This window comes from Lissotriton helveticus, chromosome 8, assembly GCF_964261635.1.
Source record: "Lissotriton helveticus chromosome 8, aLisHel1.1, whole genome shotgun sequence".
Lineage (NCBI taxonomy): Eukaryota > Metazoa > Chordata > Amphibia > Caudata > Salamandridae > Lissotriton > Lissotriton helveticus.
In genome coordinates, this window is record NC_136069.1 from 1,595,668,634 (window position 1) to 1,595,694,106 (window position 25,473).

General features: G+C 47.7%; 1 protein-coding gene and 1 non-coding gene across 12 annotated transcripts in view; both read left to right on the plus strand.

The window, feature by feature from the left end:
- NUMA1 (nuclear mitotic apparatus protein 1) overlaps positions 1-25,473 on the plus strand; it is an 832,005-nt gene that overhangs the window by 315,309 nt on the left and 491,223 nt on the right. For all 11 annotated transcript variants that reach the window (XM_078658631.1, XM_078658637.1, XM_078658630.1 and 8 more), the window contains exon 11: positions 2,459-2,576. In XM_078658631.1, the coding sequence (XP_078514757.1) occupies positions 2,459-2,576 (118 nt within the window). The remainder of the gene's footprint in view (positions 1-2,458; positions 2,577-25,473) is intronic.
- On the plus strand, positions 3,312-3,424 carry LOC144774630 (small nucleolar RNA SNORD22). The gene has a single exon (XR_013600400.1). It is a non-coding gene; the product is annotated as a small nucleolar RNA SNORD22 (small nucleolar RNA).

The window sequence follows — 25,473 nt, forward strand, 5'->3', positions numbered from 1 at the left end:
GACTTGCACTGAAGGCATTCCTTCGCTCTGTCTAAGGGAAAGTGGTGCAGGTGTTCAGACAACACCACGGCCATTTGGTACTGAAACAAACAGGGCAGGGTGGATTCGTGGACCCTATTTCCAGAGGCTCTGCACCTCTGGACATGGTTGGAACAGTAGGGCTTTTCCCTGGTGGTTCAACACTTGGCAGGTTCACTGAACGCCAGGCCGGACCAACTGAGCCGCAGGTGCATGATGGATCACGAATGGCGTCTTCACTCTGATGTGGCGCAAGGTCTCTTTAAACAGTGGGGAAAGCTTTGGTTAAATCCATTTACCACAGAAGAGAACGTGCAATGTCAGCAGTTCTGTGCGTTGGAATTTCCAAGGCGACACTCTGCGACGCCTTTTGTTGCGAGTGGAGTTGCGCTCTATTGTACGCCTTTCCGCCTATACCACTACTGCCCAGAGTGCTGAAGATCAGGTGCGACTGGGCCCAATTCATTATTGTGGCTCCGGACTGGGCTCCAAGAGTATGGTATCCGAGCTACTCAGTATGACAATCGATCCCCTGATCAGACTGCCTCTTCAGGAGGATCTTCTGTCGCAGCAGGGACGGTCCTCCGCCCGAACCTGTCCAGCCTCCACCTCTGCGTGGAGATTGAGCACCGGCAGTTGATTCATTTTGACTTGCCTCCTGAAGTCTGTCATTCTGGCGGCCAGGTGGCCCTCCACAAAGCTACTATAAGCCTGCAGGTGGAACAAGTTTGTGGCATGGCACACTGCAAAGGAGGTGGATCATCTTTCTGCCCCTCTTTCCGAAGTTCTTCTTTTTCTTCTTTCTTTGGCCCAGCAGGGCTTTGCTCTGGGCACTTAAGGGCTACCTTTCTGCTATTTCGGCCTTTCTCAGGCTCCCTGATCAGCCCTCTCTTTTCAAGTCACCAGTTGTAAAAATATTTCTTAGACACTGCTTCTATTTTCCTCCTATTCCTTTTGTAAGGCTACAGTGGGACTAGAATATAGTTCTTCCATATCTAATGTGCGCTCCTTTTGAGCCTCTGCACAATTGTCCTCTTTGTCTGACCTTGAAGACTACTTTCCTGGTTGCAATCACCTCTGCCTCGAGAGTGAGTCAACTCCAGGCTCTTTCTTGTAAGCCTCCTTTGTCTGTCCTTCCGGACTAGGTTATACTCTGGACACGCCCATCCTTTCTGCCAAAGGTTATCACTGCCTTTCACATCGGGCGGACCATCACTTTGCCCACCTTCTTTCTGCATCCTTCTAGCGAGGAAGAGAGGCTCCACCATCTGGACGCAAAATGTGTGCTCTCGTTTTGCTCGAAAAACACAACAGTTCCAGGTTGTTTACCAGCTCTGTGGCTACGTTGGAGCCAAAAATGGTCAGGCTGTACACAAGTGGACTATCTCCCGGGGGGTCGTCTTGTGTACTAAAGCCTGTTATTCTATGGCTAAACAGGATGCTCCGTTGGGGCTGCGCGCCCATTCCACCAAGGCGACTGCAGCCACTACAGCATTGGGACGTGGTGTCCTCCTGCAAGACATGTAAAGCAGTTATGTGGGCCTTGCTGCACACTTTTACTTAGCACTACTGGCTGGACAGCCAAGTCTGGAGAGACAGCTTCTTTGGCCTTTCCGTTCTCCGAGACTTCCTGGTGTGATCTTGGTACGCAGACCCACCACCGGGGTTCGTATTGCTTGGGATATCTATTCCGAGGTAAGGAATCTATCGGTATGTTTCGTTCAGATGAACAAGTTACTTACCTTTGATAATGCTAAATCTGTAAAACATTAGTAGTGATATATTCCTTATCACCCCACCCATCCTCCCCGTTCTGCGACCTGATTTCTAGGGTTAACGTCATCCCTTTCAGGGCCCTAGTTTCAAGGCACCACTGGTCAGTATCTTGCACGGCTCTGCGTTTTCTGGCGCAGAAAGTAGTTTGTAGAACTGATGTCCGCGCGCAATGGAGGCGTCCAAGTAGCTGCCGTGTCGTCATCTCGGCGACCACGACGGACACTGAGCCGCATGTCGTCGCCTTCCAACTCGCAGGGGTACTACTGACAAACTTTCCGGATCCAGTCCGCTACTAATGTTTCTTACAGATATATCATTTCCGAAGGTAAGTAACTTATTCGTTTATTTATATGGCGCTATGATGAAATGAAAAGCATGGTATGGGAATGTGTCCCACTGCCACAAATGAAGTGAGAATTGTTCCCAAGGCCTGAGATGGGATTACACATGAATGCCTTTCTCGTTTAATCTGAAAAGCTTATGGAAACACAACTTCTGAAGTTACCTTCACATGACTGTCAATCCTTTTCGCAACCTCCTTTTTTTTCACCAAGTTCCTAGCCATAATGCTACACACTTCTGTTATTTTCACTTGCTGAATTTCTTGAGATAATTTCTCATCACTCTATTCCCTTCTTTCTTTCCCCTCTTCTGTTTCCTACAGCTTGTTGATTCGGCTTCGTGACACTCAGAAGCAGTGCCAAGGGTTAAAGACTGACAAGAGCCAGAATGAGCGAAAGATTGACGAACTTTTGGAAGAAAAAGGAGATCTTTCATATAAGGTTCAACCACTATTTTAGCATTTTTAGGAGCTTTGTTTCTGCTCTTGTGGTTTGCGTACAAGCACAAGTTATACAAGCACCTGAGTATTTACGTTCCTTGGCTTAATGTCCTGTTGTGCATTACTCCCTCAATCACTTTCCCTGGCAGAGCTTTTAATTGTATGGCTTATTTAAAATCCTTTCAATTAGAGCAATTGAGTTCAAATTTTCGATTCTTCTATTTCAGCCCCATTCAGGCATGCTCCTCTGATGCTGCTGAAGTGTCTGTGCTAAGAGTGCTTGATGCTCTGTTGCTTAGCTTACCATGATTTTTTCCTTTTTCTCTACCTTGACATATGCAATGAACTCTCATCTGGTTCGTCCAAAGAACTCCGAAGTTCACTTGCTTTATCATATAGCCTTACTTGTGATTTCTTGTACTATGGGATATTTTGCTTGCTACATGCTATGCTTGGATTATAATTAATGCCATAGTAGTGTGGCTCAATACTTATGATCACCTTCCCATCTCGGACCTCAGCGATGCTCTTTATGCCCATCCACACGGTTCCTCCTGAATAACTCTTGGAACTTGCTCTAAAGTTTCCTAGTGCTTATCTTACAGGTACATTAATCATCTTGAACTGTGCAAGTGCAGCCTTCCTTGATGATTTTCTTTGGTCAGAATGACTTCCATGTTGATCTACTTTGGAGACGTGTGTGCAATGTTTAAGCTTTATGTAGGGCGGCAACTAGTTGAGTTGATGAAATCCTCACACCTTATCTGCCAAAACCTGCAATGGTGAATCCACTGGTACTGTCAGTGTGATAAGAGGACAACTTGTTCCAGATGCAACATTGTGACAGACTTGAGTCCTCTATCAAATTCTGCTTTAGCTGGCATGCTTCGCTGAGAGTCCTAGTTTTATTGTAGGGCTTGGTGTTTCAGAACTAGCCAAAATGTGCGGGTTATTCGTGAAGTAGTAATGTACAAGTGCCACAGAATGTTCCACATTGTGCCACATTGTAGGAAGCTGGCTCTGTATATTCTATACCAAGGTAAGGTTTGTGCGCACAGAGTCCAGTGGATCCCCAAAGGCTTACAGAGGGTAAAGTAGATAATACCTTACACTCCATTTGTGGTATTGTCGGTGAGCATTGAGGATTCATCAGAGGGTACTGTTAATCATTTATTGTACACACTCAGGCAAGAAATGATGTCACACACTCAGACTGAACTTGGACCAATTGTTTGTATAAATTATTTCTTTTGTTGCTTTTTATTTTCTGATAGATAAATCTGCCAGTGGATTCCTCACCTTGTGAATATCCCCTGCGCAGCAGCCAGTCGGAAACTTTTGTAGCTCTCCACGCCGGCGAGGTCACGGACGACGTCACAGAGGGTACGACTCTGCTCGCGACCCCGCTGACGTCACTGGATCCATAATAGGGTCTCGTCGGCGTGATGACGTCAGTTCCCTTTTTTCCACGCCGTCGACGCCAACGGTTTCTTGGGACTCTCCGTAGTTACATTGTTGTTTTAGCTGTTCTTGTCTGTTCTTCTCGTTTCCTTTCGAAGATGTCTGGGAGGAAATCTTGTTTCAAGCCCTGCAGGGAGTGTGGGAAACTGATGTCCATTACGGATCCACACGAGGACTGCATTTGGTGCTTGTCTTCCGATCACGACGTCGATGGATGTGCGTGCTGCAGGAAGATGACCTATAAGGCTTTAAAGGGAAGCGAAGTTGTTCATTGCTAAAATGAAGAGTAAGAAGGCAAGTAAAAGAAGATAGAGGTCGAGATCGAAGTCTGCGTCGGGACATTCGAAGTCGAAGAGACAGAGAAAGAAGCACTCTTCAAGGCGTCTCTCTGATAAAGAACCGGCGCCGAAGTCGTCTTCTCCTCGACGTCGCGGTAGTGATGTCGAACCGTCTCATTCAAAACCGGACTCGCCAGAGAAGGAAGTGTCTCCTGAAGTCGAGGTCTCTCGATCTCCGACGCCGGCACCATTGGATTCGGTCCATTCTTCAGATTCGGGTGAAGCCAAGCCAGAACAGGAGCAGCCTGAAGAGGTTCCTTTGTCGGCGCCGACTGGCCCGACTCCAGGTACACCGGCTTTGGCGCCGGGGAATTATCCCCCTTTTCCGGCTCCAGGCCAGGACCCATCTCACTATCGGAACGCAATGTATGGAGTCTTTGCAAGGGCTATGTACCCTTCTGGTGCGCCTGCGGGTCCCATGGGTACTTTAGCCTTTAATTTGGGTGTCCCTCAGGCATATGCCCATGGCCCATTTATGCCCTTTCTTCCAGCGACGCCGTCCTGGAATTTTCCGGTGCCGTATCGAATCTCCGGCGCCGTATCGAATCTCCGGCGCCATATCTAGAATCGCCGGCACAGTCTGTTCGTCCTCGTTCAGCTCTTGCGGCGCCGTCTGATCCGCGTTCACGCCGGTTCCGAATCCGATGGAGTCGGTTGTGGATCCATCGACTCCGGTCCCGAGGATCCGCTCCAGGAGGGAGGCACAGAGTTGTAGAAGAGGCACGCTATCAGAAGGACCTGGAGGAAGGTGAACTTCCTGATTCTGAGGACTATTGTGCGGAATTAAAAGATGCAAGTGGTCTTGATGTCTCCCCTGAGTGGGATTTTTCTCCTGGTTCAGATGCTCCTTCTAAGGAGGTTATCCCTTATCACACAGTAGTGAGGAAAGCTGCAGAGTTATTGGACATTAATCTTCCAACCACTGAATTTAAGTCCAATCTATTGACTGAAGTGTTGCATTCTCCTTCCTCTGTGACTGAACCTTTGTTACCTTTTAATGAGTCAATTCTGGAGCCAGTGTTGGAGGTTTGGAAAAAAACCTTTGTCTGCTCCTGCGGTCTCTAGGACTGTGGCACGGAGATATAGAGTGGCACCGGAGGATCCAGAATTTTTGTCGGCTCACCCTTCACCTGAGAGCCTTGTGGTTCAAGCGGCTTGCTCAAGGAAGTTTTCAGGAGCTTTTCCACAGGTTCCAGCTGACAAGGAATCAAAAAAGATTGACCAGTCCGCTAATAAGGTGTTTTCATCGGCGAGCATGGCACTGAAGTCATCAAATGCAACTTGTCTAATGGGAAGATATATCCATGTCTTGATGGATTCCTCTAAACAGTTGATGTCGAAACTTTCTGATGAGGACAGGAAGAACTTTCAGGAGGTTTTGGATGATACCCAAGCTGCTGCGCGCCAGGTCATTCAAAGTGGCCTGGATACCGCTGACTCGGTGGCAAGGATTATGGGCTCTGCAGTGGCTACGAGAAGGGGAGCTTGGTTAAAGTCTTCAGACTTTTCGCAAGATGTTCAGGCTACTTTGTTGGACTTACCATTTGACGGTACGGGTCTATCTGGTAAGAAGGCTGATGCCGCACTTGAAAGATTCAAGGATAGTAAGGCCACGGCAAGGTCACTTGGCTTGCAGTCCCAGTCTAGAGGGTCCTTTCGTAAATTCAGAGGATTTGGGAAGTCATCCTTTCGATCGCAAGGGCAGCCTCGTCCGCAGCAACAGCAACAAAATATGCTGTATAAGTCTTATAGAGGAAGAAACAGAGGTCGTCCTCTAGGTCGTCAACCCTCCTCCTCTTCCTCTCCTCCTATCACCACAGCAAAGCCGCCCTCGATTCCCCATTCCCAGTCATGTTGGTCCTGTTGGGGTCGGCTTACCCATTTTCTGCGGGATTGGGAATCGGTCACTACAGACCAATGGGTTCTCAATCTTGTGGCAAATGGGTATGCTCTTCCCTTCAGGGAATTCCCTCCAACTTACCCTCCTTGTCAAGGGGCTTGCTCAGAGGAACATCTCCGTCTCCTTCAGGAGGCGTTTCTGACCGTGTTAAAGAAAGGCGCGATAGAGGTGGTTCCAGAGCAGGAAAGGGGTCAGGGATTCCCGGTATTTCCTGATTCCCAAGAAGGATGGCAGGCTTCGTCCAATTCTGGATCTCAGGATCTTGAATCTTTATCTGAAACAAGAGAAGTTCAAGATGCTTACCCTTGAGCAGGTTCTTCAGGCGCTGCTGGAAGAAGACTGGATGGTGTCGCTCGAGTTGCAGGATGCGTATTTTCACATCCCAATCCTGAAGTCGCACAGGAAGTATCTGTTTTACGGTGGGGTCGCAACACTACCAGTTTGCGGTCCTTCCGTTTGGAATTACTACTGCGCCTAGAGTCTTTACCAAGGTGATGGCAGTGGTGGCAGCCCATCTCAGAAGATCAGGGATTCCAGTATTCCCTTATCTGGACAACTGGCTGATCAAAGCGGAGTCTCCAGAGAAGGTGCTACATCATCTGCAGGAGACAACTCAGTTGTTGTACAGGTTGGGTTTTTCGATAAATGTACCCAAGTCTCACCTGGTGCCCTCACAGCGCAACCTGTTTATAGGGGCAGTACTGGACACTACTGTTTGTCGGGCATTCCCTCCTCGTCAAAGGATTCTCGACATTCAGGAAATGATTCCTTTGTTTTACAATGGAGCGGTCGTTCCAGTCCTGAGGGTCCTTCGCCTGCTTGGTCGGTTTGCTTCCTGCATTCTGCTGGTCAACCATGCACGCTGGCACACGAGGGCGCTCCAGTGGTGCCTCCGCAGGCAGTGGTATCAGCACAAAGGAGATCTCAGGGAGTCTGTGAGGATCTCCAGAGAAACTGCAGCAGATCTGTCTTGGTGGAGCGTGGAGGGCAATCTATCTCAAGGAAAGCCCTTTCATCTGCCTCTATCGGTTGCCACAGTGATCACGGATGCCTCCACTCTAGGGTGGGGTGCTCATCTGGGGGATCTGGAGATCAAGGGTCTTTGGTCTCCAGAGGAAAGGTTGCTTCACATCAACCTTCTGGAATTGAGGGAGATTAGTTTGGCACTCAAGGCCTTCCTCCCTTCCCTTCGCGGTCAGTCTGTTCAGGTCCTGACGAACAACACGACCGCGATGTGGTGCAGGGAGGAGTGGGGTCGCAGTGTCTCTGCAGAGAGGCTCTGCGTCTCTGGTCCTGATGGCAAATCATCTGGCCAGAGTTCAGAACGTTCGTGCAGACAGTCTGTCGGCAGTTCTCTGCCGACCACGAGTGGAGGCTTCATCCGGAGGTAGTTCGTCACGTCTTTCGGACGTGGGGGACTCCTCAGGTGGACCTTTTTGCCACTCAAGAGAATGCTCACTGCCCGTTATTCTGGAGTCTCCAGTATCCGATGCAAGGAGCCTTGGGGGACGCGTTTCAGTTGAGTTGGAGCTCGCAACTCCTTTACACGTTTCCTCCCATACCTTTGATTCCTCGGGTTCTGAGGAAAATTCGCCAAGACCGGGCCCAAGTCATATTGGTCGCCCCGGATTGGCCAAGAAGGGTGTGGTACTCAGACCTTCTCCATCTCTCCTCTCACCCGCCGCTCCGTCTCCCTCACAGGGCAGATCTCCTCTCCCAGATGGAGGGGCAGGTTCTACACCCCCACCTCCAGACATTACACCTTCATGCCTGGAGATTGAACGGGGCAACCTGAATTCCTTTTCTCTCCCGCCTGACGTGGTGGATGTCATCTTGTCAGCCAGGCGTGACTCCACTAAGTCCATCTATGGTCAAAATTTGTCACTTGGTGTGGAGGAAAATCTATTGACTCTTTGAGAGCCCATTTGTCTGATCTCCAGTTTGCCCTTTCTCTGGTGCAGCAAGGGCTTGCTGTTGCCACAGTTAAGGGTTATCTTTCTGCGCTGTCGGCTTTTCTCGGTTTGCCTGATCAGTCATCTCTTTTCAAATCTCCTGTGGTTTTGAGGTTTTTAAAGGGTCTCACAAATAAGTTCCCTCCTGTTCCTTTTATTGTGCCTCAGTGGGACTTAAATCTTGTCTTGACCTTTTTGATGGGTGCTCCTTTTGAGCCTCTTCACAAATGTCCTTTGAGGCTTTTGACTCTTAAGACCGTCTTCCTCGTTGCAATAACCTCAGCAAGGAGGGTGAGTGAGCTTCAAGCTCTTAGTTCCAAGCCCACTTTCTTGACCATTCATGCTGATCGAATGGTTCTTAGGACCAGGGCTGCTTTTCTTCCAAAGGTGGTTACTCCTTTCCACCTTGGTCAATCCATTACCCTCCCTACCTTTTATCCTCCCCCACACCCTTCCAAGGAGGAGAGGTTGCACCGTCTGGACCCCAAAAGGGCAGTGTCCTTTTACTTGGACAGATCTAAAGACTATTGTTTAGATGACCAGCTCTTCATTGGGTTTGCTGGCTGCAAGAGAGGAAGAGCGGTCCATAAAAGAACTTTGTCAATATGGATCGTCCTCTGTATAAAGATCTGTTACTCTTTGGCCGGTAAGGAACCACCAGAGGGTATAAGGGCTCATTCTACAAGAGCTAAGTCCTCAACCTCAGCTTTGGCTAGAGGTGTTCCTGTAGAGGATATTTGTAGGGCGGTAACTTGGTCTTCCCTCCACACTTTCGCAAAGCATTACTGCTTGGATTCCGAGGTGAGGAGGGACGGCCATTTTGCGCGCTCTGTCCTCCAGGATTTTCTGGTAGAGAAGAGTGGACACCCTCCTCCGGGAGTGGGGACTGCTGTGGGACTCTATTCACAAGGTGAGGAATCCACACGGCAGATGTATCTATCAGAAGAACAAGTTACTTACCTTCGGTAACGCTTTTTCTGGTAGATACAATATCTGCCTGTGGATTCCTCACTGACCCACCCGCCTCCCCGTTGTCCACTCTTCTATACCAGAGTTTCTGTAATGTATTTATTTTATTGTCAAGGAGTTGTTTATTTCAAATGTTTTATTGCATTTGCTTCACACTGTGTGTTACCTTGATTTTTGTACTGCGTATACTGTGTATATGTCGGTCATTGGTCCGTCCGTGTGCCTCGAAGGCACGAAAAAAAGGGCGGAACTGATGTCATCACGCCGGCCTATTGTAGGCGTCTGTGACGTCAGCGGAGTCGCGTGCGATGCAGTGTCTCTATAATGTCCAAGTCCACGTCGGCGTGAAGCTACAAAAAGAGAATTTCCGAATGTTGCTGACGCAAGGGGATATTCACAAGGTGAGGAATCCACAGGCAGATATTGTATCTACCAGAAAAAGCGTTACCGAAGGTAAGTAACTTGTTCTTCAGGTACCAAACCACAGGGAACCGAGTCAGCCGTTTCTCTGAACAGGAAGAATCGAGTGCCATCACTATTCGGTTAGGCTGGACGTCCCCTGAAAATCTAGTGGAACATAGCCAGACATGTCAGATGATAGCAGTAGACGATAGCAGTAGATGAACCCATCAAGTGTACCACCAACTCTACACTATGCAGCCCAGACCTAAGAATTAATCTAACTGCATAATGACTGTCTCTAACATCATCTGCACTATGGTCATGCAAAGAGCTGGCAAATCAGGCACATCCATCTGTAACATTCTCAATAACATGTAGCGCGCTCTGAGACAGGTCACATTTGAGGAGCAAAGTGCCCGATGACCCCCTTAATAGCATCTATCTACAGGGGAGCTGCAGGGAAAGAGCCAGGGTTCTGCCTGGAGAAGGGTGCATCCCTGCACGATCAGACTGCAACAACAACAGAGTAGTAAGGAGCTTAGGGCTCACAGGGGAAGAGCAGTGGTGGCTTGACGGTTCATCAACAACCCAAAAACAGCTTGTTCAACTCCGTTCAAATGGCTTCCATGAAGGCTTCATTGAACAGGAGCAAAGGTGCCAAGTTGTTAATTTCAAAATATCAGTGATGCTCACTTAATTTCCTCCATGGGTAAGATCACCTCCAGAACCTCCGTCACCTTTCTCAAGATTTCTGTAAATGTTACCTCCATCTGAGGGGGAGGGCATTCTAGGTCAACCTCTGAAGAGGTATCTCAGCTACTTGCAATCTGTAGGTTGAAACAGCCTGCATCAGTGGTTGGAAACAAGAAAATATGGTCTTTCTCACTGCTTTCATTGTCACGTGACCCACTGCAATGAGTTGGATCGGAGTCTAACCCAAACAGGTCATGCAATGTCACAGTATTTACTCATGCAGGGACATAGACAGTGATTCGTTCACTGTTCTGCTGCAATCTAGAACTTATCAGGATGGTTTATAGTTCAAAGCAGTGACTCTGAAGATGGTGCTGTTGGGGTGATGGATGAACATTCAGGAAACAGAACAGCTCCACGGGTCCAAATGATTAATCAACTGGATAGCGGACGCATAAGGCCAGCATTGAAAGGTGTCATGGCGTCTGGCACTGAAGCTAGATTTGTCGCCATGGTCACATCAACTAGTTCTGTCCATGAAGACAAAGCCAGAGGGCATGGATTCATGCAGCTGGTCCTAACACAAATGATGATTGATTGATGATTGATTTGATACTTATATAGCGCTGACTGTCGCCCTACGGGCATCCTGGCGCTTGTAAAGGTAAATGACATACAGGAATCCCCTTCTTTGGTAGTGCTTGTGCTTTTTTGATCTGTCCTTCAATATTTTTTTGATTTACTGATCAATGGCGAGAGGGTGGATCTGGAGTGGGAACTGGATCAGTAGAGAAGTCTGTCTGGCGTTCGTCAGGGTCCCATGCCTAGAAAAACTTGGTCTTCTGCTTGTTCGTGGATTTACTGTGCATAATATATCAAAACAAGGTTCCAATGAGACTCATTTTTAGGTCTTGCTTAGCGACAGCGCATGTGCTGCTCAATTGCAAGACTATGGTCGTCTGTTTTGCTTTGGAACCGGGCTGGAAGCTCCACCCATGCATCTAATTAGCATGCATCCAAAATGCTCTCTTGATTGGAAGGGAGGCATGTTTGCTCCCTCCCTGTCTCCTGTTTTCCATGCCTGCCCGGACAGGAGATGTGCACGGCCATCTCTTTTGCTCTCGGCGTTTCAGGCATTGTGTGAGGCACAGCGATCGCATGAGGCTTTCTCTCTTGCTTCTCAATGGGTTACCAACTCTGACGGTGACAGCTTGTTTCCAGAATCCAGTTTTGTCTGGAGTGCGTGTATTGATTGTTTTCGGGTTACCTTGGAACAACATGAAGGGGAGTGTCACGTGTGGTTCTCATGGGACGTTTGAGCTGCTGCATGTTTGAAACCCCTTTGTTGGGTTTGTGTGATTTTGCGAGTCTTTTTCGTTGCATGAGGATCCATAAAGTAATTACGCAGTTATGGCATCGAATGATCTGCGGGTATCTCACAATGGTCAGCAGCCCATGTCTTTGCAGTGGAGTAGAAAAGATTCTGTTATATGAAAACAGAACTGGAATAACTGGAGCCCGTACCTTTAAATTCCTGCACCTTACCCATCCCCTGTGCATTTGTTCCTTAATGCAGATTCCTTGCTGTGCTTCGTGAAAAAGAATATGTTCACAGAACAGCAGCAGCCTTGTATCAGGTGCAGCCTCTCTGAGAATGTGGCGAAGAAATGTAGTTCTCTTCCAGGGGATCCTCATCAATAGTCATAAGCACTGAATATTCCCGCCCATGTGCGGGACCCCGGAAACAATATAAAAATATATATGTAAAAAACACATATATCTCGCTCCACATATATGTATGCACATATATTATTTTTCTCACACCAATGCAGCTCCATAACTGAGGCTAAAAACAATGTAAACACATATACATGCACTGCAATTAGCAAGAAAAGCAAAAGAAAAAAACACATCATGTCAAATAACCTTTGAACTTTGTGTTTTAATGAGTATACCACTCATAAATTCTGAAAATTGCTTGTAAATAGACATTGTTAGCCCTCAGGCTGCATTGCAAAACAATAGCATAGAAAATGAAACCATTTTCAACAAAAAAAACTGGCACCGTGCCTTTAAGGCAGCCATGACCCCGGGCTTCCCATCATGCCTCAGGGGTGACAGTTAGGTCAGTTGTTCTTTCCGGCTCCTTCAGTCAGGACCCTGGTGAAACAGCTCCCTTTCTTTTTGGCTTTTTGTTGGCTTTTTGTCAAAAAATATTCTTATCTACAATTTTTTGCTTTCACTCGACGTCTTTTGGACTTAGGGTGTTACTGCTACCTTTTTTAGGCTTAAAAAAGGTGATTTTTCTGTCAAAGATGCCTTCTCTCTTTGACAAGTGCCCTTCATGTGGAAGGAAGATGGCCAAGACTGACACTCATTCAGTGTGTATCCTGTGCCTACCAGCTTCTCATTCCTCGAAGACCTGTGAACACTGCCAGGTTTTATCAACCAGAACTCTTAAGGAACGTGAGAGAATTCGTGTTTATGGGCTTTCTGAGAGAGGAAGATCTCCCAAGAAGCAGAAAAGTCGGAAGGCGCGGTCGACGTCGAAAGAAGCCCCGACGTCGGCGTCGACGGTGACGAAGACGATGTCTTCAGCGTCAACATCCAAGGTACCTCCGCTACAGACAGCGTCGAGGGATAGGTCGCCGTCGAAGCGGAAGAGTTCGACGGCGAGCCACATGACGTCGAAGCAGCATCGTCATGCTGCGACGTCGAGGTTTTCTCCGTCGACGCCAGGCCACCAGCGTTAGACGTCGAGTCATCCTCCGGCCGACGACGAGTCATGGTCGTTCGGCGTCGAGGGAGCCTTCGTCGACACATAGTCGATCGACGTCGAAGTAGCCCACGTCGACGCCCGATCAATGGCGTTCGACGTCGAGGCAGCCTCCGTCGCATTCAAGCAAGCAGCATTCGGCGTCGAGACACACCCCGTCGCCGACAGAGCACAGGCGATCGGCGTCGAAGCAGCCTCAGTCATCGTCGAGTGGACGTCCTTCAACGGCGAGATGCGCTATGCCGAAGGGATCGGTGTCGAGGAAACCGCGGTCGACGTCGAGAGAGCGTATATCAGCTCAGCGTCGATGCAGCCACTGTCTATGGATCAGCGGAGAGCCAGAGAACAGAGTGTTTCCCAGTCAGTGAGCATCACTCCTACAAGATCACAGGAGAGGTTGCCTTTGAGGCAGGTGCTGCAGGAGACGGAAGGTGAACCATTGGACCAGTCTCGGTCTCAATTCGGTTCTCCAGGATCAGCATCGGCTGCGGAGGTGGGACAATCTCCGGTGCATGAACCCCCTGCCAAGAAAAGGAGGGTTGCAGAAAAGAGATCTCGGTCGGGATCTTCCTCTAGATCTCAAAGGAGCCGATCCTCGTCCTCCTCATCTCACAGTGGCGGATCCTCGGATGGACGAAACAGCGGTTCACATAGGGAGAGATCCAAGTCCCATGCAGGATCGCAACAGGATCAAGTGGATCAACCTCCACGGCCACGTTCACCTGTGAAGGATACCACTCACAAATCTCCTTCTATTCATCTTTCTCCAAGGTGGAATAGACCCCTTCACCACTGGGCAGAGGACAAGGCGATGGCTGATTGGCTAAAGGCATATCGAAACCAGGCTCTTCCCCGAAAGGAACAGTCTCGTTCTAGACATTCAAGTGCGAAAAAATCTTGTCACAGAGATAGATCTCCTTCTAGAACGCGTTCAAGTAGAAGATCTAGGTCCAGGAGGACCCGTAGCTCTTCAGGTTCTTCGAGGAACCGTTCTCACAGGGATTACTCTCCGACCTTGACGAACAGTCCACGCTCGAGGATATCTCCAACTGAGGATATCTTCTCGTTCCAGGACATCTTGGGCAGGGGAGCCCTGAAGTTAGGAGTGCCTATGACTGCTCCTCAGATCAAGACGACAGTCATATTTGAAACCCTACAGCACAGAACGACACCCAAACCTTTGTTGCCGTTGGTTCCGGGTATAATGGACCCAGTGAATGAAGTCTTCCTGACTCCGGCAACGGTGAAGTCCGTCCCAGCTAGAATTCTCAAGAAGTATCGTCCTCCTGATGAGGATCCTTTGTTCCTCAAATCTGATCCCCCGCCTGATTCAGTAATCATTGCGGCGGCTAGAAAATCCAATGCGGTAGCTTCTTCATCCACAGTACCGCCGGATAAGGACAGCAAGGTGCAAGACTCATGGGGGAGAAGAGTTTGTAACACCTCGGCTTCTTTCCTTAAGGTCTCCAATGCGGAAGCGCTGCTTGGCAGATATGATAGATCTCTGTGGGACTCACTTCAGAGATTTTCTGATAAACTTCCTCCGGAAGATAGGAAGGATTTTGAGGAGATTCTGTTGGAGGGCGGTCAAGTATCCAATCAGATGATAGGAGCGGCGGCAGATGGAGCGGCAGATGGAGCAACGCTGGCTGCGCATGGTTATGCGCATGGAATCACAGCGAGGAGATCCTCATGGTTGCGCCTTACAGCATTGAAACCCGAGGCTCAAGCCAGGATTCTTCCTTTTTCAGGCAAGTCTCTCTTTGGAGCGAGTGCTGATGAGGAGATGCAGAGGATGAAGACTGAGTTAGACACCCTCAAAGCCGTGGGGCTTGAAAAGAAGAAGGAATTCCGTAAGAAATTCCGTTCGGACAACAAGGGCTCTTCGAAGCAGAGGGTTCAAACCCCTCACTGGCAGAAGGGCCAGAACCAGCAAGGTCAACAAAAGTCGCAATACAAAGGCAAGCGCAATTCCAAAGGCAATGGGAATCAGCGACAAGGCAACAACTTCAATAAATCTCAGCAGAAGCAATGAGTCTTCACTTCCCCCAGCGCCGTTGTCCACTCCAGTGGGGGGAAGCATTGCGCATCACAGGACAGAGTGGCAGACCATTACGAAAGATCAATGGGTGTTGTCTACGCTGCAGAATGGGTACTGTCTTCGTTTCCATCGTCTACCTCCACCCGTTCCTCCGATGTCAACGTCAAGTCACCAGCTACAAAAGTTAAAGAAAGAAGTAGCGACACTCCTCGAGAAATCAGCCATCGAGAGAGTGCCGGTGGTGCAAAGGGGGAAAGGAGTATACTCGAGGTATTTTCTGGTCAGAAAAAAGGGCCAGAAAGAGGAATACAGGCCCATTCTGGACTTGAGAACGCTCAATCTACATGTACGAAAAGAAAAATTTCGCATGTTGGCGCTCCACCAGATATATCAACATCTCAGGAAGGGGGATTGGATGTGTTCGGTGGACCTTCAAGACGCATATTTTCATGTCCCGATACGTCCAGACCACAGAAGATTCCTTCGTTTTCTGGTGGGGACCTCTCACTACCAGTTCAAAGTCCTCCCGTTTGGGTTGAAGGCGGCTCCCAGAGTGTTCACAAAGTGTGTCGCAGTGGTAGCGGCAGCTCTACGTCGCAGGGGAGTCTTCGTATACCCATACTTAGACGATTGGCTGTTGAAAGGTCCAACTCCAGACAGCGTGAGGAATCAATTTCGGACATGCATAGAACTTTGTCAACATCTAGGTCTGCATGTCAACCACAAGAAGTCGGTCTCCCATCCCACTCAGAAGATTCACTTCCTAGGAGCTCTGCTAGACTCCGAGGTAGGAAAAGTGTTTCCTTCGGAGGAGAGACAGTCTTCAATAGCACTCAAGTGCCAGCAAGTTCTTCGCAACAGGTCTCAAAGTGCGAAGGATAGCCTCTCTCTTAGGATCGATGGCTTCCTGCATATTCTTGGTACCGAACGCCAGACTTCGGATGCGTCCTCTTCAGCAGGATCTGGAGGACAAATGGGACCAGCAATCAGATCGCTGGGACGATCAGATCACTTTGTCGGAGGTGGCACGGTCCTCCATTCAGTGGTGGATGAAGAAGCAGAACATGCAAGTGGGTTTTCTCTTCCATCAGCCTCCTCCTACACAAACGATCATCACAGACGCGTCATTACAAGGCTGGGGGGCGCACATGGGCCCTCTTCAGGTGCAGGGTCTGTGGTCTCCCAAGGAAAGCACCTACCACATCAACTTGCTGGAGTTGAGAGCAGTACACCTGGCTCTCAAAGCGTTCCTTCCCTCGCTTCAGGAAAAGGTGGTTCTAGTACAAACAGACAACACCACCACTATGTACTATTTAAACAAACAGGGAGGGACACGCTCAAGGACACTGTCACTAGAAGCTCAGAGCATCTGGCATTGGCTTCTGGCTCGCAATTTGTCTGTTCAAGCAGTCCACCTCCCAGGAGAGCAGAATGTGAGGGCGGACGCACTAAGTCGGCACTTCGAGGACAGAGAAGACTGGGTGCTAGACGACGAAGTGCTAGACGACGTTTTCCAGTCTTGGGGTCGTCCTTCCATAGATCTCTTCGCGGACGACGTAAACAGCAAATGCCCAAACTTCGCCTCAAGGTTTTACCGTCCAGGAACGAGAGGGAATGCTCTTTTGATCGACTGGTCAGGGGAATTTGTGTACGCCTTTCCACCACTTCCGCTGATCCCGAAGGTGGTGAGCAAGCTGAACCACTCGTGCACAACGATGATCCTGATCGCCCCCGACTGGCCGAGGCAATGGTGGTACACGGACCTACTTCACCTGTCAGTCTCCTCACAAGAGGCTTCCTTGGAGGCCGGACCTATTATCGAAGATGAACGGGAGGATTCACCATCCCAACCTTCCATCACTGAACTTGGCAGCATGGCTCCTGAGGTCATTCAGTACGGCCATCTAGGACTGCCACAAGACTGCATGTCCATTCTGAGAGAAGCACGACGTCCTTCCACGAGACATTCTTACGCATGCAAGTGGAAGAGGTTCTATATGTGGTGCGTGCAGAATGGTCACAATCCGGTGAAGAGTCAGGAAGAAGCAGTTCTTCCATACTTGTTGTATCTGGCCAAAGCAGGTTTGAAGTTTAATTCCATTAAGGTGCATCTAGCCGCTATAACTGCTTATAGGCGATCACCTTCGCAAACCTCTTTTTTCCAGTTGCCAGCAGTAAAAGATTTCATGCAAGGTCTGAAAAAGGTATATCCTCCTGTACGGCCTCCTTCTCCTCCCTGGGAGCTGAACTTAGTACTATCAAAGTTGATGGGCCCTCCTTTTGAGCCCATTCATAAAGCTACTTTACAGCATATTTCCTGGAAAGCGGCTTTTTTGGTAGCAATTACGTCAGCCCGTAGGGTGAGCGAAATTCAGGCCCTATGTACTAAAGAACCGTATACAGTTTTTCATTTGAACAGTGGTGCTCAGAACGCACCCTTCTTTCCTGCCGAAAGTGGTGTCAGATTTTCATGTCAATCAGTCTATCTCTTTACCCACTTTCTTTCCTAATCCCTCTACTCCAGCTGAGAGGGCTTTACACTCGTTGGACCTGAAAAGGGTTTTAAAGTTCTATCTGGACAGGTCCAAGTCTATTCGACATTCTGATCAATTGTTTATTAATTACGGATCGATCAGAACTGGCCATGCAGCATCGAAACGTTCCATTTCCAGGTGGATCGTTTCGTGTATCAAGCTTGCTTACCAATTGGCGCAAAAACCTCTGGGGTTTACTCCTAAAGCACATTCCACCAGAGGTAGAGCGGCCACTACGGCTTATCTACATGATGTGCCCATGTCTGAGATTTGTAAAGCGGCGACCTGGAGGTCTGTCCATACATTTACCAGACATTACTGTCTTGATTCTGACACTAGAGCAGATACCCAGGTGGGCCAAGCCTCACTGAGGAATCTGTTTAACAGCTGAGTTATTTGGCTGTTATGGTTTGGTTGGGTCATGTACTTCTCATTTACCTGCAGGTGGTTGATGGGCTTGCTATTCTATTCAGTGCTTATGACTATTGATGAGGATCCCCTGGAAGAGAAGGATTAGTTACTTACCTGTAATCCTAGTTCTCTTCCAGGGGTATCCTCATCAAAGTCATAAGCAACCCACCCGCCTCCCCAGGTAAATGAGATTTTGGTACTATGTCACTCTTGTGGTTGAGCCCTGTCTTCAGGGTTATGCAAAGAACAACTGACCTAACTGTCACCCCTGAGGCATGATGGGAAGCCCGGGGTCATGGCTGCCTTAAAGGCACGGTGCCAGTTTTTTTTGTTGAAAATGGTTTCATTTTCTATGCTATTGTTTTGCAATGCAGCCTGAGGGCTAACAATGTCTATTTACAAGCAATTTTCAGAATTTATGAGTGGTATACTCATTAAAACACAAAGTTCAAAGGTTATTTGACATGTTTTTTTCTTTTGCTTTTCTTGCTAATTGCAGTGCATGTATATGTGTTTACATTGTTTTTAGCCTCAGTTATGGAGCTGCATTGGTGTGAGAAAAATAATATATGTGCATACATATATGTGGAGCGAGATATATGTGTTTTTTACATATATATTTTTATATCGTTTCCGGGGTCCCGCACATGGGCGGGAATATTCAGTGCTTATGACTTTGATGAGGATACCCCTGGAAGAGAACTAGGATTACAGGTAAGTAACTAATCCGTACCCGGATGTAGGGAGTGGTAGACCCGCAGGGGCTCCCTAGCTCACCATAGGGTGGTTCCCTTTCAAACACACGCACACAGTTTCTACAGACCTTATCGCCGGGGTGGTGGGACTGCATGGCGGCCTTATCCTAGGGCTCTCATTATGTTGTGTAACAGTTTGTTAGTAAGCTCCTTTTTGTCAGATCGGATATAAATGTTTTACAAAGATGTTTTGAATGCACACCTCCATGATTGAACTAACCCCCCTTTCGGAATTTCCTCCAAGAAGTGGCTTCACAGTTTCAAAATCTAAGACTGCTTGGTTTTCATGCAAAATTAAGTGCGTCAAAAAAGGCCCCATGTCATGTGTAACACCTTAATCCATGTATGGATTTTTTGGCAGAATTCCTTTGCATTCTGGAACATGTTTCGGTTGGTGAATGCATCGCTCTTTTGCTTGTGTAAATCCCATTGCCTTCACCCGGCCAATCCCGTAGTTTTGTACTTCATCACAAGTTCACATAGTACTTTTGCACTTAGCCCACTGGGTGGACGGGGCACAGAGGACTAAGGGGTAGAGCTTATTGGAGGGGATGGGTTTGGAAACTAGTGCAGTAGCTGCTTGCACAGATAGAGTGGAGGTTGTGTGTTGGAGGGTGATAATTTTTTCAGGTGTGGATTCAAAAGCCGTGGAAGTCTCTGCAAAATTATACATCTGTACCTCTGACTTGGCCAATTAAAACATTTTGTTTTAAATTGTTTGCTCAGTAGCCTAAAGTGATTAGATTGAGTAGGCAAATGTCTGTACACGTCCATCTAGAAGAGTTCTAGTTACTACCTGCCGTAACTGTGAAACTACAAAAAGCAGGCTTTGAGTTTTGACTTCCTCACATTGTGTAATGTTGTTTGGTTCAGGTTGTACCACTGTATCCTATTTCCTGCCCCTTATTTCCCACTGCTGATGCAGAGTAATGCAAATGTTGAGTACTGGTCAAAAAAGACACAAAAGTGGACATTGACATGTTTGGGCATATGCTTCCACCGTTGCTCGACTGTTTCCCCTTCTGTGTTAAACTTTGGACCGGAAAGCAGAAGGGTGGAACTGCCATAGAGTAAATATTAGCAATTTGGGGTTCAACCACTGTACTTGCTGTGTTCAAACGGTTACTAGCAAACACTGCTCACTCTCACCAAGCGTATCATTTCCTGTAGAGGCGGCTCTCCTTGGTTGGGGGGCCGTCCTGCTCATGACCTGTGGACAGTAGCTGATGGCTTGGCCCAAAAAGTAAACATTGTCACAGTCCATGAACACAGTGCTTCCCGAATGCAAAACATTCCTTGTTCATCACAGCTGAATCTTTCCCCTACTGTCGTTGATTGTTGTCCGCAAACATGTTTCCACCCAGACAGATGGAAAAGGCGGGTAGATTCCGCACTCAAGAATTGTTTCGATTAATCAAAGTTTATCAACAATGTGGGATGATCAGCTTGCCACGCTTGTGGAATGCCTGCCTAGTATATAAATTGTATAGCAAAATGTGGCCAAGTCCCTGAGTTGACTTAGACTCAAGCGTGCACAGCTCTATTGACGTTACCTTAAAGATTTAAATGAATATTTTAGACCAGCTGTTTGTTTAACTCAAGAGTATGTTTGTTACTCAATGTTTTGAAGCGCACACAAAAAAAATACAATCAAGACATAAATAGGTACATTTGTAAAGCGCCTGGTTACACCAACCGGTGTGTCCCCGCGCTGTGGTGAAAGGGGGTCAACTTACGGGCAATCACAATCCAGTTTGAACGGGCTATCCCTGCACACGGGAGAAAAGGTGGGTTTTCAGATCTCTCCTAAATTTAACCTCTGATGCCTCCAGCCGGAGACCCAGGGGAAGTTTATTCCAGTTATGTGCAGCCAAAAAGCAGCAAGACAGACCACACATCCTGGCCTTCCTGACCTTAGGAACAAGCAACAAACCATTCCCACATGATCTAAGAAGCCTTGTGGGGATATATTGAGTGAGCAAGTTCGTCAAGTACGATGGACCAATTCCCTGGGTGATGCGGTGGCACACTCAGAATGCCTTCAACAGCACTCTCTCCCTAATGAGAAGCCAATGGAGGGAGGCCAAGGCTTTCCTAGAGGCGTCACTCCTAGGCTGCACAAGAACCAGGCGAGCAGCAGCGTTCTGTAGAACCTGAAGTCTGTTCATACATTTGGCATTGGTGCCCAGGTACAATATGTTGCCAAAGTCCAGGTGGGATGTCACAAGGGCATGTACCATAGTCTTCCTGGCCTCAATAGGAAGCAGATCCAGAGTTTTCCGGAGGCATTTAAGGACTCCCAGACAGGTAACCACTACACGTCTGGTTTGATACTCCAAGGACAATTTAGAGTCCAACCACACTCCCAAGTTCTTCACCTGAGTGCAGGGCGTGGGGGTGGGACCCAGGCTAGGGGGCAACCAAGCCGAGGACCATACTGATGGAGCCTTCCCCACAACTAGCACCTCGGTCTTGTCTCCATTCATATTCAGTCAGTTGTTAGCCATCCAGGAAGCAAGCTCCTTCATGCATGCCACAAATTTGGAGGCTGCCAAGTCGGGTGCCTGAGTCAGGGAGACCACCAGCTGGGTATCATCGGCATAGGACACGACCCTAATCCCGAACCCATCCGCTATCTCAGCAAGAGGTGCCACGTAGAGATTGAACAGGGTCAGGCCCCGGGCCGATCTCTGTGGCACCCCATGTTTCAGTTTGATAGTTTTAGAGTAGCGGTATCCCTGCCTCACTTGGAAACTGCGTTCTGCCAAGAAGGATTTCATCCACTTCAGTGCAGAGCCAGAGATGCCACCTTTATTCGGACACTGCAGCAAGGTGTGATGAGCAACAGTGTCAAAGGCGGTGCTCAAGTCCAGGAGTATTAAGGCCGTTGTCTGCCCGGCATCTGTGCATTGTCTGATGGTTTCCGTAGCAAAGAGCAGAGCAGACTCCGTCGAGTGTAAGGCACGGAAGCCAGATTGGGATGGATGTAGAAGGTTGTGGTTCTCAACATGTGCCATTATTAACAACCTTCTCCGCCACTTTCGCAAAGTACGGGAGTAGTGAAATAGGGTGTAAATTGTCACGTTTCTCTATGCTGACATTGGGTTTCTTGGGTAATGGAAAGGACCACCGCTTCCTTCCAACTACCTGGCACAGTGCAAGACCGGAAAGATACCTCCAAGAGATGTCTGATGTAGTGCTCAATGATGGAAATGTTCTCCACAAGCACTTTGGGGGAGGCTTGATCTCTGGGGGAGCCCGACTTGACACTCAGTCAAGTTTTTATTAGCAGCTCTGGGGGGGGGGGGGGGGGGGGGGGGTAGTAATGATGAAACTGTCCATACATATTCACTCTCCGGCCACCTTGGCATCCTTTGCAGGTTCAAGACCCTCCTTTGCAGACTCTGGAAAGGTGGAGTAGATTGTCTCCACTTTAACTGCAAAGATGTCTGCCACACGGTTACACAATTCTTCCGAACCGGAGACTGGCACAGCAAGGGTCCCTAGGGAAGAAATCTCCTTATAGATCTTGAACAGTTCTTTCGTCGAATTTCCCGCTGCCCCAAATCTATCCTGATAGTGCGTTGCCTTAGCTCGTCTAATGAGCCTATGGTATTTTTTTCCGCATATCATGGTCCTCCCTCTTGTCCTGGACTGAGAATCCCTTCATCCAGCGCCCCTCAAGGCGTTTGCATTCTGCTTTGGCCGTACGCAGTGCAGTATCGTACCACGGTGCAGATTTCTGTGTTCTACCCGGAATTTTACTAGGTAGCACAGGGTCAGTGCTGTCCAGTGCTGCCGTTGTACACCTATACATCACATTTCAAACAAAACAACATATTTCGTACAGTTCATTCATCATAAAATCATTAACATAATACATATACATTCTATTCAATCATAAAAAAATGGTATGACTAAGGCCAATGCATTTTGGGACGACTGCCCCTTCATCAGAGACAAACCTGTTGAAAAACAATTGTCAGTTTAAGTGCAAAAGTAGTTAAACACCAAAAATCAACAACGCTACTTTTTACAACATTTTAGTTTCACACCAGCACAAACTGCTGGTTCAACAAAATAGTGTCATCTTTTAAAAATTAAATACACCACAATCCACTGTGTAGAGAAAAGCCATGTATGCAGGCCACACACAGATAGTGGTAAATCTTCCTACTTACAAACCCAGGCGCTTTTTAAGCTTCCAAATAGAAGGTTCTAGCGCCACTAGATACCTACAATGACACACAACTATAGACACGATGAAACTGCATTCTTCTTTGCGACAACATATACGGCGTGCATAGCACAGTCCAATAAAATCAAATGTCTACCTTGAAAAGCATCTCATATGCTAAATGCCTGTGCTCAGTTAGATTAGGTCGGGTAACTGGGAGCAGTCCTTCGAAGTTCTGTAAAAGCGACCAAGGACAAAACTTATTTTAGCTACCCAGAAAGAGGCAAAATGAGCTGAAACTAGTATCTGAGAACTGCAGGAAACTATTTATCTGATAGTAAGCTGGTGTGCTTTACACGGCCACTCCTTTAACCGCTAGCATTTTGTTTGCCAGATGTAGTTCTTCAGTTTATCCTCTGGTTCTCTCCTTGTTTCTGGATTTATCCTGATGTTCTAGGAACTTTTTTGTAGTCTAGCGGTTTATACATCCCTTTGCGGCTTCCTAGCGCCATAAATACAAGGTGTTACTTGCTAACCAGTTTAATAGTGCTCCATTTTTTGGCCTGGAAGGATGGAAGTCTCAACTCCACGATGGCCCGGGGCGTGCGTTTTTAATGCATATACTTCTTGTCTCAGAATTGTTAATTACTTTGAGGCTTTCAACAACATCTGGCCACTTTATTACTGATTTTGTCTACTGCCACTACTGTAAATGACTGCTTTATCACTTTATGGACTTGGAATTTTCTTAGAAACCTGCTCTGTTGTAAACTAGAATAAAAGAACAAAGTGCATACCTTGTGTTGGGTTGGAATGGACTACCCTTGGATGCGTACTCTAGGTAGCAAAGGTGTGGCCTGATGTAGCGCCCATTTTAATATGGTTCTGTATTAAAACATTGTGTCTCTAGTGCTGTATTGCCTTACTGTTTATTGAATGTGCGGTTCGCATAGCCCACTGCTCCCAGGTGTAAGGATGGACGTCTCAGTTGCAGGATGTAATTCAAGCTTTTGCATGCATTGAACTGTTTATTGCCTCTGAAAACTCAAGGGCAGAAGTCGGTGCCTACAATGAGTCTGACCACTGAATCGAACAGCCCTGGATTGCTTTATCATAGCAATCTGAAAGTACACCAGCTTGAACATATCACTTGTTATGGCCTTAGGAGTGGTTGGGTGTTTACTACCTTCTCATCAGTGCTGTAGTTATTCTTTTGTGTTGTAAGGCATGTCAGGAGATGCAGTGGGGCATCCTGAGTTTGGTTACCACCTCACTAACCATAGAGGTAATCAAACCTAGATTTCTGTATTAACACAGGTCTGGCAGTGTGGCAAGGATTCGGGATGACATTATACCATAAAAAAATCCAGTTAATCTCTGTAGAACCTCCATTCTGTAGCCAACCTTTGTTGATAGTGGTAATTTGGTTGATACTTTCCAGATTAGTCTGTGACTGTTCGCTTTTGAGGTTTTCTACCTCTGTAACAGCGATGGCTAGCCTTCAGATCTTTTTATGTACCCACAGGTGTGGAATGGGCAACATGAACAAGCATTTGCAATGCAATAGTTCTCGCATTTGTGAGTATTGAGCTATTGATATTGCAAATAACAATGCCTTTTATTTTTGTTTTCATTTTTAAAACCTAAATAAAAGGCATTGTCATTTATAATGCCAATAGCTTTAACTTGTGTAAATGCGAGACGTATGGAATTGCAAATGCTTGTTCTTATTACCAGGATAGCTAATTCAACAATGGAACAAGCTAGGCAGACATGGCTCTGGAGTGCTTTAAGGACTCACAGGCTGCGGCCTTTCAGTGACTACCCGTCCCCTGTCTGCTTTTTGTCCCTTTAGTGGCCACGTAAGGGGCTTTCAGTCGTGCCAGCCATTTCCCAGCTGGAAGACCCCGTGGGTCAGGTGGCCTGAGGTTGTCTGTCAAATCCTCCCCTGCTGCCTCTAAAGCTTCCAAGTCTGGGCTTTAAAGATCATGGGTGGCCGGTTGGTGGCAGGATCAGACATCACTTCCAATACTGGCAAAACATCACATCGGACCACTGGTTTCTTCAGATAGTCTGAAGGGACTACTCACTGCACTTTGACACTACCCCTCTCTATGCCTCTGACTGGCTGCCTAAGGGCCACCCGAAGTTGCTTCAGGAGGAAGTCTGGACTCTTTTGGCCAAGGGGGCCGTGGAGAGGGTACCTGCGCCAGAGGTAAGCTGTAAAAGCTTTTCCTGCTGCTTTCTTGTCCTAAAAATGGACAAGGGCCTATTCTAGATCGGCAAGCCCTCAACTAATACCTCAAAAAGGAAAAGTTCTAAATGCTCACTCTGGCTCAGGTATTTTTTGTCCTAGTCCCGAGATTTGATAGTAGTATTGGACTTGCAGAACTCCTATTTTCACATTCCCGTCCTACCTGCCCTTCGGCGCTCCCTGCAGTTCATGGTAGGCCACGAGCACTTTCAGTTCACCGTGCTCCCCTTTGGCC